The sequence below is a fragment of the Gobius niger genome (assembly GCF_951799975.1).
Source record: "Gobius niger genome assembly, chromosome: 20".
NCBI classification, from domain to species: Eukaryota; Metazoa; Chordata; class Actinopteri; order Gobiiformes; family Gobiidae; genus Gobius; species Gobius niger.
Genome location: NC_136871.1, coordinates 1,122,863 through 1,135,937, shown reverse-complemented (window position 1 = coordinate 1,135,937; position 13,075 = coordinate 1,122,863). Strand labels below are relative to the sequence as shown.

The window sequence follows — 13,075 nt, the reverse complement described above, 5'->3', positions numbered from 1 at the left end:
TGTGTGAGCGCACGGACAAAGACCAGACGGGGATATATTAACTCGGCTAAAGTGAGGTAAGAACATATCTCGGTATGTAAAAACAGTGGCCTATTCCTTTAAATCGATGCAGCACGAATGAAAAGGAGCAAATACATAAGTGAACATTGTTTACATCCAACATCATCTATTTTTCTCTTATTAATGCATTAAAGTTTGGTGTTTTCTTTAGTTCTATCTTTGCTTTTTCTCTGTTTTGATCTTGATCTAGTTTGAAGATGAAGTATTTTATGAGACTGAGAAAGTCTGAGAAGCTCCTGCACGTGGGACTCAAGCAGCGTGTTGTATTTTTAACCCTCGTGTACGACATCCTAACGTACGCTCTTCCTCGCACGTCGTTACCTTTACTGCAATAGCCACGAGCAAAACTGTTCATGTTTTAATGATGAAATGTCGTGACACACGCTCGGGCTTTCTGTTGATGCAATCTTTACCTCTGGCTCCCAGCTCTGTGGGACGGGCCCGAGACGCCATGTTCAATCTCATCAAAACACTGGAGAACGAGGAGGGAAAGGAGGACTTTCAGGGCTGCAGAAACATGAGCAATCCCGTCTGTCTCTGTGTGTTTGTGAGGAGATATGAACGAAGGAGGGGAGAGGAGGCAGTTCTTCAATCACTGCTCAACCTTGGATAAGCGGTGCAGGGAGTGGGGATGAAACGACTGATTATTGAAACAGTTGTCAATTCTTTTAGTGACAGATTAATCGTTTCTGGTTCACAGACTCAGTGAGAACAAGCATTTTGTTAAAGTAAAAAGTATTTTGTCTTAGGGGGTTTAATAGGAAATTCAATTCACTTTCTTAAAGGAACAGGCCACCGTTTTTCCATACTGAGATATGTTCTTACCTGAGCTGTGACGAGTTCTTTAGGACCTGTCTGATCTTCAGTCACGTAAACACAGCGCAGACGGCGTTAGCATTTAGCCTCTCCCTCTCTCCTCTATAGCTCCAAAACAGGTCAAGATAGAAGCTACCAAGCTCTTCCACGTTTTCCCTATTTAAATATGGTTACGTGAAGTGTTCCACTACAAAGTATAATTACACAAAACTAGTAGTAGTAGTTTGGCATCCACAGTAACTCACAAATACATATAGGTTTATATTTGTGTTCTGAAACTAGTATAGAATACTCAGAAAGGATTGTACTTTGTTTATTTAATGTAAATGTAAAAGAAATGTATAACTGTAGCATCATGAATTGCAAATGTAATGTATATGAACAAGGGGTCGGCACGTATAAGCCTTTGCTTCAGTCGACTCCCTTTGAGCTTCCATTAGCTGTATGATTGTGAAACTATGGAGAAAGAGAAAATGTTAATTGCTCAAATAAACTACACAAACAAACAAACAGTAAAGTGAAGATATTAATGTGCGGATTTCGAACTACTCCTGGTATTATTACGCCTTACAATATAGTTCCCCCTTTTATCCGCTTAGAAAATCCACATTGTTTAATTGTGTGTAATTATACTTTGTAGTGGAACACTTCACGTAACCATATTTAAATAGGGAAAACGTGGAAGAGCTTGGTAGCTTCTATCTTGACCTGTTTTGGAGCTATAGAGGAGAGAGGGAGAGGCTAAATGCTAACGCCGTCTGCGCTGTGTTTACGTGACTGAAGATCAGACAGGTCCTAAAGAACTCGTCACAGCTCAGGTAAGAACATATCTCAGTGTGGAAAAACGCTGGCCTGTTCCTTTAACTTTATTCTGGACTCGTAGTCTTTTTTTTTAAGAATTACCAGAATGCTCATCCCAGCCACTAGGGGGCATTACATTTAAAAAAAGGAAAGACTTCCACACGTGTCCAGCAGAGAGCACTGACATAATAAGAGCTCAGGATATGAACAACACATTATATAGCCACATGGTAAATGGACAGTCTGCCCCAAGGCGGCTGTGGCTTCAATAACAGTTTACCACCACTGAGTGAATGAATAATGACTATGTAGCACTTTGAGGAACTTGTGACACAGGCTTGTAAAGTGCAATACAAGTGTGAGCTGTTGTTATTAATGGAGCTGCAGTATCTGGACATTTTAGTCACAGTTTTAGTCTCATGAAAAACGTTTGATTTAGTTTTAGTCCAATTTTAGTCGTCAAAAGTATCACTTTGACTAAAATTAAGACTAAATATTTTAGTCGACGAAATTAACACTGGTTAGCATGCTACCGGTTAGCAACTGTCAACCATTGTCAACGGCTTCAACACGATAAACACATGCGCGGCCACATCTGAACGCTCACATCTGTCACATGTTGTATCCAAGGCCAGATGTTTGTGGTTCAGGGCTTTCTCTTGAACAGGTCAGAGCTGAGTAGTTTAAGCTAAATGCTAACCGGTAGCATGCTGACATCTTAAACACTGACTCTCTGGTTTCTTCACATAAACGTGCGTCTCTGGAGCCGTGTTTTTACTGTTTTCTTCTTGAGCAACGATTACAAGTACTGCATGATTCGACTTCGGTATTCAAAATGGCCGCCATATCAACAGAAGTCACATGACTGAAAGGCGTGTATAAACCCACCCCTCTCTCCTGGAAGTCAAGAAATCCAAACAAAAGCAAGACAGCCACAGCAGCAGACGTGAAATGAACGGATTACTAAGTCGTACGATGTGTTTGTGGTTCGTTCCAGAGTCGGTGGTTCCGAGCAGTGGGACTTTCCACGTCAAACTGCCCAAGAAGAGAGGCGTGGAGCTGGGCCTCACCATCAGCGGTAAGAGACGACAAAGATATGAGGCAGATCTATATTCTCTATGTTGTTGTGTGTGTTCAATTTTTCATACAACTCAACTCACGCAAGAGGCTGTAAGAGTCGCTTTGTTTGTCTTGACCTTGACTCGATGTCTTGGTAGAAAATGTTTGAATAATGTGTTCACTCTAGGCAGCGGGATTCAGTACAAGTTTCCTGATTCTTTGCTTGTACTTTGGTGACAGTGGAATGGAGACTATTATTTAAATACATGTGGGTTTGACTGTGTAGTACCTGTCAGTCCAGCGTGTAGTGCAGTACCTGTAATCCTCTGATCCGAATGCCTGGGCTCGGGAAAGGCATCGTCATGAAGATTTCCTCTTTTCAGACGGTGTCTCCGTTTCACTGGTGTCTTTATGATGTAGAGGTGGTTTTGTTGTTCCAAATTCATGCACGTTAAGGCTGTTCATTCATGTGGACACTGCTGTGATTCCAAATCCAATAGACCCTTTAACTGCTGACATCATCGGTGACATCATCTGGAGGCAGGAAGTGATCAAGAGAAATAAGATCAAACTAAAACTAGCGATTATAAGTGTAAAACTACAACTAAATAATGTGGTCCTGTTGTGGCTGAAGGTGCGAGAACAAGAGGAACGACATTTGAGACGATAAAATAAGGTTTATCTGATATTTCCAAAAACAGTTAGACATTTGTTTATCGTTACTATGACAACAGCTCCAATGGAAATAGATAGGAATCTTAACTTCCTGCCTCCAGCTAAGCCCGGAATGTTTACAAACAATTAAAGGGTCTATAGATACAGACGGCATCTCTGGAATCGCCCATATATGGTCATGTTTGAAAACAGTTAAGGGGGAAAACAATTTGGAAAAACTGAAAACTTTCGCTAATTATTCAAAAACGACTTTAACAAACGCTGAATTATGAATATAGTTTCTACTAAATAAAGATACAAAGACATGGGGAGGAGCAAAGTGGTTCAACAGCCCATAAATACATGAATAAGCTACAACTGCCGTTTTTTCACTTCGACTGAACAATCTGCTGTGAGGAAACATCCATATGGACCCGATTTACACTTGACTTTATTTATATGATAAATAAGTCACGCCCCCTTCTTTGACGAGATGCGTCTGTATCTAATATGTTCGAGTAATATGTCGCATAGAATCGCTTTATTTTTCCTCCAACTACTGATCCTTAACCTTTCATGGGGTCAACTGTTAGATCTCTGTGCAGTTAGTGAACTAGAGCTCCGGAGCCCAATTTGACCGTCCTTACCCAAGGAAGGGGAAGTGACATCACCAACAGCAGTTCTTCTTCTTTTAGGTTATTGGAAGACTGCAGGCAAACAAACGCGCCAATTACTGTATTGCATATGCAACAACATAATGTCCAAATCAATCAATCAATCAAAGTTTATTTGTAAAGCACCTACAACAACACAAGGAAGACCAAAGTGCTTCACAGAAAGATAAAACAATATTAAAAAAACAATCAATCAAATAAGTGCGATCTAAGTCTTAAAAGCTAGTTTGAAAAGATGTGTCTTCAGTCTAGACTTAAAGAGGGGCAGCTCAGTGAGAACATGCAGACTGAGGGGCGGCTGTTCCACAAAGGAACCATCGCCCACTGTTTGTACCGGGACCTGGGCACGTCCAGAACCATCTGCTCAGAGACCGGAGACTCTGTACGGTCACAACTCAGTCAGATATAACGGAGCGAGACCGTGGAGGGCTTTAAAAACAAACATTAAAAATTTAAAATCAATCCGAAAACGGAGCGGGAGCCAGTGCAGGAGGAGAGGACGGGAGTGAAATAAAGACATTTAAGGAGAAAAAAAAAGAAAACTCCAAATTAGCATCACATTTCCATTTAGCATTATTTGATCTCAACAGCTGTTTCATGAAGCTACAGCAGCAAATGATCCATGGCTTAAGTTTCTACTAAATGAAAGCAGAAGCAAAAACTGCCTTCATTTTTAAGCCAGTGTTTTTCAACCTTTGTTGGGCCAAGGCACATTGTTTTCATTGAAATAATCACGAGGCACCAGCAGAAAGTGTCTTGAGGACCACCGTATAGTCTCACTCGCCACAAGCCTCAATACATCACTGATTAGGGCTGCAACTAACAATTATTTTGTCATCGATTAATCTATCGAATATTTTTACGATTAATCGATTAATCGCTTGGCTGTGAATGGTGGAGGAAAATTGGATAAATAAAAAAAAAAAAAAAATCACATAAAGCTAAAGTGGCGTCGCTTGAGGACATGTTGAGGAAACTTAAAGTAAATGTTTGTTGGAGGCTCTTGGCACTAATTCTGCTTCTGATTGGACGAGACACAGACGGATATTTATGAAATTTACAATGTACAAAACACTACAGACACTTACTATGATAAACAAAGTAGGTTTTCACCAAAAAAACTACACTTTCATGTCATTTTTTCTCTATTTGAGTCTGTGTGAACCAGAAAACGATTACTCGATTACTAAAATAGTTGTCGACTATTTCAATAATCGATTAGTCGTCGATTAATCGATTAGTCGTTTCAGCCCTATCACTAATGCTCTTGTCTCAAAGAAATTAACTCCCTGATATGGAAGAGTATAATATGGTTACTCTGCCGATCACTAGACGGCACAGACACTCGAAAACGGTGCATTATTTGTGGATAATAATGCATTTGTTTTAAAAAAACATCAAGGTGAGATTGGATAATTTCCCGAGGCACAGCAGACAATATCTCACGGCACAGTGGTTGAAAAACACTGCTTTAAGCCGTTTACTGAGGCGGCTCTTTAACACAGTGACATGTGATGTGTTTTGTCACTTTAATAACGTTTGGCTTGTGCAGAATCTTGGGGCCGAGGGGGGTGGGGGCATAGATACAGACGGCATCTCGTCATAGAAGGGGGCGTGGCTTCGCCGAGGGGGAAAATAGAATCTTTAGAGAAACACAATTTTCCCTCTTTTTAGCCATTTTCTGGTGGAATATGAACTTATTTATCACATAAATAAAGTCAAGTGTAAATCGGGCCCATATGGATATTTTCTCACAGCAGATTGTTCAGTAGAAGTGAAAAAACGGCAGTTGTAGCAAGCGCTAGCTAACCGTTAGCATTAGCCCGATGCTAACATGTAGCATCAACTTAGCATTCTCCGTTATTCATGTATGTATGGGCTGTTGAACCACTTTGCTCCTCCCCATGTCTTTGCATCTTTATTTAGTAGAAACTATTTCATAATTCAGCGTTTGTTAAAGTAGTTTTTGAATAATTAGAGAAAGTTTAGATTTTTTCAAAACTGTTTTCCCCCTTAACTGTTTTCAAACATGACCATATATGGGCGATTCCAGAGATGCCGTCTGTGTCTATAGAACATTTTTTGGAATATAACGGACCTTGCATCCTTTAAAACATGTAATCCTCTGATCCGAATGCCTGGGCTCGGGAAAGGCATTTCAAGCCACAGCTGCTGATCGTTATGAAGATTTCCTGATCGCATTTTCAGGGACTGTTTTCTAGCAGATCACTCCGCCGCTTAGAACCACGAAGCTGATGCTGCTCAAATATAAGTTATTTCAAATGCAAAATGGTTATAATGACTCTATGGACACAGACATGTATGTGGTTAGTCTGGTGTTATTAGTGATTTGCCTCAGGTGCTCTGTGGGTCACACTGTTTTTAATGCAGGCTAGCTGATACCATAGACATGCACTAGCCTCGCACTAGCCTAGCGCCACTCGACTCTTCAAATATAAGAACTGCAAAAATCCTGAAACATCCCTTTAAAACGGCTCCCACCATCATAACGCTGAAGTCTTATATCGAGGTTTGTTCTGGGATCATTTCACCAGAGCGTAGTCGGGAGATTGGATACACATTACCATTTTAAACATCTTTCAAAAAGCATGAAATATTCACACGTGAATTTGATATAGTCCTCAAAGCCCTGACCTCAATCAGAGCAGGGCCACTCCACATGCATTATACATCGCGAGAGAGCGCGCCGGCGGATACACGGTGCAACAGCTCCCTCTGGAGGTCAGACACGGTCACAACATGAACAAGAACCTGGATTTTAGTTTGTCTGCAGATGAGTAGAATAGAAGTACAATCAAAGCAAATGTGAGGCAATTGGCAAAAAAATAAAGTCAATTAAAGAACATTGTCAGAAAACACAATCCAACGTACAGCAATACTGGGTTTAGAAATGGATCCCAAGAGGAAAATAGCAATCACTCAGAAGCAAAGACTTAAGAGATTTTCTAAACTGAATTGGCTTGTTGCGCGGTGTGGCTATGCTAGCTCCTCTGACCTGAAGGTGTGAGCGCCTGGACTTCCTGTCTGTTTTCTTTTCCTGGAATAATAATCATATTTTCTAAAGATTATGTTGTGGGCGGTGAGTTCCCGGTAGACGATCATTTACTGTGTTCAAATCATGAAGTTCAGATCAGAGACGCCTGTGATCATGAAGGATCGAGAGTTTGTCTTGAAGCTAAAGGCTAACATGCTATAAAAGAATATATATAAAGGCACTGTTTCAAGTTGTGTAATGCATTAACCGCTTAACTCCCGCCTGAACCGAGCACATTTTCTCGACGAAAACAATGATGGAAAAGTGGCAAAAATGTCACAAAGAAATGGACAAAAAATTGACGAAAAATGACAAAAATGTGACAAAAAAATGACCAAAAAATTACAAAAAATGTGATAAAAATGTGATAAAAAAATTGCAAAAATGTGACAAAAAATTGATGAAAAATGATAAAAATGTGATAAAAATTTGACCAAAAAATGGCAAAAATGTGACAAAAAAAATTACAAAAATGTGATAAAAAATTGACAAAAAAATAAAAAAAGGTGACCAAAAAGTGACAAAAAAGTGACAAAAAATTGATGAAAAAATGACAAAAAATGACAAAAATGTGATAAAAATGTGATAAAAATTTGACCAAAAAATGGCAAAAATGTGACAAAAATGTGATTAAAAAAAATGGACAAAAAAGGGACGAAAAATGGATGAAAAAGTGGCAAAAATGTCACAAAAATGTCACAAGAAATTGACAAAAAATGACAAAAATGTGACAAATTTTTTTACAAAAATGTGATAAAAATTTACAAAAAAATGAAAAAAATAAATTAATAAAAGTGACCAAAAAAGTGACAAAAATGATGGAAAAAAAAAATCTGATGACGGTTCAGGCGGGAGTTAAGAGGTTAAATTAGCCTTTAGCTTCAAGACAAACTCTGATCCTTAAAAACATACACGTCTCCTCTATGGAAATATTTCTACCAGAAACTCACCGGTCTGAGCTCATCTTAATGGAAATTAATACAAACAGGAAGTACTCGCGCCCACAGCTTCAGCTCAGAGGAACTAGCGTAGCCACATTGTGCAACGAGCCGATTGGGGGAAAGCTCCGTGAGAGGAGTTGGCAGGATCTTCCATGTTTTGGGTCCTCTGTTTAGAACTCTGAACTGAGTGTGCCTGGAGCTAAAGGTGCTGCTGCGAGTGGGAAATCTATGAAATTCATTGTTAAAGGAAAACATTTTATTGAGGTGCTGTGGCCGTAGCCCCTTTAACGGAACCAAATTGACCAACTTGGAAGTGGTTAACCTGGTAAACGCTAAGAACACCGGCTTTAGCAAACAGGGGCCTTGAGGAGCGTCTACGATCGACACAAAAGATTATTCTTAAGGCTCGTTTCTGGAGATGAAGAACTGGCTCAAGTTTGGTTTTATGAGTGCTGGCCCGAGCCATATTACAATTATAATAAAGAGTGATCTTACTTTATTCTTCCATAGTTTTCTCAGTCCACCCGCAGTTCAGACATGGTGTTTTAAAAGTGGAGAACTCATTTAATTCTGCTCTTTCACAGCCAGCAAGAAACAAGGAGAGCCCCTCATCATCTCGGACATCAGGAAAGGCAGCATGGCTCACAGGTATCTGCGCACACACCGCATATTTCACTGGAAACCAGAAAGTGGCCTCCGTGGTTTGACAAAAACATCACTTGTAGACAGTTTTGTTGTCAGAGTCTCTCCTTCACACGTGGATTATTTATGTCCTACATGTTCTGGGCCGGCGTCGAACTGAAACAACCATTGTCAGTTCGACGTCTTCATGTTGGTTCATGTTGGCAAATTTGGCAGATGTGTTTGTAAACTTCTAGCATTGATTTGTATCCCGTTGTTTACAGTGTAGGGATGGGACGAAAAACCGATTTGTATCGATGCACCGATATGCGCACGAGAGATGTGAGTGCACAGAGAAGCCACAGATCGATGCAGTTCAGAGCATAAACATAAGATGCATCGGATTTCACGCGCTCATATCGGTTTAATCTACGATAGCCCCTCTTGCCACCGCGTGCCTGCACATGATGCTCCTTCTACGAGGAGGCGTGTCTTGCCGGTAAACTCCAGGCTGAGAGCGGCAGAAGTTCAGAAACACATCCGCGGTGTGGAGTCGGGTTTGGCCCATAGACTGTAGAAAAAATGGACGTCTTATGCTCACTCCTCCCCGTTTACCAGAATGACCACGGCCGTGGGGCAATTCATGGCGGATTTACAGACTCCTCCTCCCCAGCTCTGACGAAGCATGTTCCTAAAAAGGGCATAAGGGCGGGATCTTCACTGTAGCCTCGGCCCTTGCGTGACGTGTAGCTCGCGCTGCTCCAATGCTAACAGTCCGACCCTCGTTAAGGACCAGATTTCAAAAATTCATATTACAAAAACCAGCCTGGTTTCATATATTGTGATTAACCCAGCGTTATCTCAGGAGGAAGATCAGCCTCGTCTAGCGTTGAAACAATTGAAACCAGGCGTTAAAGTAGTTTTTAACGTGTCTAAAGTCCAATGCTTTTCAATGGGGGCCTAGCGGCGATATGGAGGGACTGCAGCAACAGCGGAGCAATGGCGGCCCCCACGTTTGTGGTCAAAAAGCAGGGCAGCCAGCGGCCGTTGGTTTGGCCTCTGCGCTGAGTTGAATGAAGGACGCCCCATGTGCAGAACGCCATGAAAAGCTGCAGGAACAAACGCTGATAAACATTCCAAACATCGCCACGATCAGCCTCTTCGTTTGTCATTAAGTCATTAAGTCACTTAGAAGCGTAAAGAGTCCAGGAAGATAAATCCACTACTGCATTAGAGCCTGGTGGAAGAACACGTGAGACTGCGCTGAGGCAGAGGGAGCCCCGCCCACTCATTAGCATAACCATGTGAGCTTTTCTGTGTGCGATATTAAGGCAGTACTAAGTAACTCTTCCCCCTAGAGGCCATGAGCGCAACTGCAGGTGTCGTAGCAAGTTTTTTAACTTATTAATTGTCTTGGAGAGTAAATACTACGCTGACAGGAAAGGCGAAGGGAGAGAGGGTTACTGTGCATCCAATTATACAACGGAAATCATTTTTTTTCACTCAAACTTGGCTGTAAATACTGTTTAAAGTGACGTTAGCCCGCAGTTAGCTTTGCCCGTTAGCCTGTTAGCTTCTTCTTCGTGATTCCATTAGTGTGTATTGCTTTCTCCGCACCGGTGGCAGCCAAGTTGCAAACATGGTTTTATGTCCAGAGACACCAGGGGGCGATGAAAGACCCTCCAATCCTCCCATAAACACTTGTATCACCCCCACAGGGACTACGGGGAGGGTTTATTAACCCTCGTGGGGCCTTCGCGGGTCTTTTTGACCCGCTGGCATGTTCCGGGCATTTGGATGCAAGGTGACACAAGGGGGCGCTCTTCCAACCTTCTCAGTGTAAATGTGAGTTGACTTTCTTCAGAGTGAGACTTTAGGTCAGACACCATGAGTGACAGTAACATGAGGCTAAATACAGTGAGCTCTTTGTTTGCAGTATAAAGGCTGAGGCCTCATTGCTCTTCAGTCACAGACTGAGAAGTGAAGAAGGAAGTCAAGGAGCTTCTGCTTTAGACAGAACTTCAGACATCTGCTGTATGTAGGGGTCATATTACATCATATCAAATGTTGTAATCTGTAAAGCACTTTGTGATACCTTTCGGTATGCAAAGTGCTTTATAAATAAAGATTGATTGATCATATCCTGAAACTCAAATCTGTTGTAAAAACATAATATATGGAAATAATTATTACAATTACAAAAAGAAAAATATTTGAAAATCATGTATCTAATCAAAAAGTTTTATTTACTCTCATTCTAAATTAAAAAACAAACAAACAAACAAACAAACCCTTCTCATTTGTATCTGCTGTAAAGTCATGTTTGTCCCAGTTCCTCTGAGTCGTGGTGGGTCCTGGTGGACCATGACAGATGTGGACAGGACTGTGGTAGATCTACTTTTACTTTGGAGAAAATAGTTACTATAGAAACTGTTGAAGAAATGAACCTCATGAGCTTCTTCTGTAACATCTGTCCACATCAGTCCTGCTACACCATGACTCAGAGGAACTGGGTCAAACATGACCTACAGCAGATACAGATGGTTAGGGTTTGTTTGGGTTTTCGTTTTTAGAATGAGAGTAAATTAAAAAAAAAAAAAAACTTTTTTGTTAGATACAGCATTTTTGTAATTATTTTCCATATATTATGTTTTTACTACAGATTTGAGTTTCAGGATATGATCAAACAATCAATAAAACTTTATTTATAAAGCGCTTTTCAGACCAAAAGGTATCACAAAGTGCTTTACAGATTACAATATTTGATACGACTCTTACATGCAGCAGAAGTCTGAAGTTCTGTCTAAAGCAGAAGCTCCATGACTTCTTTCTTCACTTCTCAGTCTGAGACTGAAGAGCAATGAGGCCTCAGCCTTTTTACTGGAAACAAAGAGCTCACTGTATTTAGTGTCATGTTACTGTCACTCATGGTGTCTGACCTAAAGTCTCACTCTGAAGAAAGTCAACTCACATTTGTTGGAAGGCGCCCCCTTGTGTCACCTTGCATCCAAATGCCCGGAACATGACAGCGGGTCAAAAAGACCCGCGAAGGCCCCACGAGGGTTAAGGCAAATAAGTTACTTAGTGCTGCTTTAATGTGGAAATAATTCACACAATCGCCTTTTTAACTTAACAATACTGATCAGAGATTAATAATAATTGTCCCCCCAAAATTGTTGAAAAAACTAAAGAACAAACAATCTTAAGGTGGATAAACCCATAAAGTTTAAATGTGAAGTCTACATAAAACAAATATGTGGTTAACTTTAATTTGTCTAATATCAATTCATGGCCTCAATAATTGTGAATACTTGTCAAATCTGAATTTATTTGAGCTGGTTCTGTTGAATCATTGCATCAAGCAAAGCGCGGATCACGAAACATGGAGATGCATCGTGATAATCGGCCTAAATGGAGTCGTATCAGGCTGGTGGTGGTTACAGATGTGGAGTGGTGTCGGGCTGGTGGTGGTTACAGATGTGGAGTGGTGTCGGGCTGGTGGTGGTTACAGATGTGTGGATCCAGATGCATCGTGAATCGCAGCTCTGGTATCACCAAATGTGTCTTAAATGATACTCGATACACCGGATCGTGGCCGATGTATCGAGATGCGAATGGGGTCGGACAGTGGCCTCAGATTCCCATCCCTACAGTGTGTATCGTTGTGTGAAACCGCGTCGTGATGTTTCCCCTTCGTCCCCGTGTCCAGGACAGGAACGCTGGAGCCCGGGGACAAACTCCTGGCCATCGACAACATCCGCCTGGAGAACTGCTCCAAAGAGGACGCCGAGCAGATCCTGCAGCAGTGCGAGGAGCTGGTCAAGCTCAAGATACGCAAAGACGAAGACAACTCGGGTAAGAATGAACGGACGCAGACACCAGAAATATAGGTTTGTCTTTCTCTTGCACTGGAGCTCTTTGTCCTGCGACATCATCACATTCTAGATCCGGCATCCCAGCAATATCAGGATTTATTTATTATTATTATTGTTATTATTATTATTTTTTTCACTTCAAAAGTTGCATAGTGCACCTTTAAATCAGTATAATCTATGTTTACAGCTTTATAGTGATATAACTTAAACACACACACTGCAAAAAGTGCCCTACTAAAAAGAAGGAAAAAAATCAGAAACAATTCTGCCAATGGGGTCAGCATTTTTATCTTGCTAAGAATTCTTTTTTCTAGAATATGAATATTTTTCTCATTAATATTTAAGGAAAGTATTGCCCGGAGACCCGCCTCCATGATGTGGAGCCAGGCTGATGGTCAGAATCACCTGCTGGAGGATTCACCTATTGTACATGTTTTTAGTGGCAGACACGGGGAGAACATGCTCCACACAGAAAGGCCCCGTCCTGGTGGGAATCGAACCCGGGACCTTCGAGCTGTG

At 41.2% G+C, this 13,075-nt stretch overlaps 1 protein-coding gene across 1 annotated transcript in view; it reads left to right on the top strand.

Moving 5' to 3' along the window:
- grip2b (glutamate receptor interacting protein 2b) overlaps positions 1–13,075 on the top strand; it is a 411,537-nt gene that overhangs the window by 333,539 nt on the left and 64,923 nt on the right. Inside the window, exons 14-16 of the mRNA XM_079579372.1 lie at positions 2,675–2,755; positions 8,645–8,708; positions 12,391–12,536. Coding sequence (XP_079435498.1) covers positions 2,675–2,755; positions 8,645–8,708; positions 12,391–12,536 — 291 coding nt within the window. The remainder of the gene's footprint in view (positions 1–2,674; positions 2,756–8,644; positions 8,709–12,390; positions 12,537–13,075) is intronic.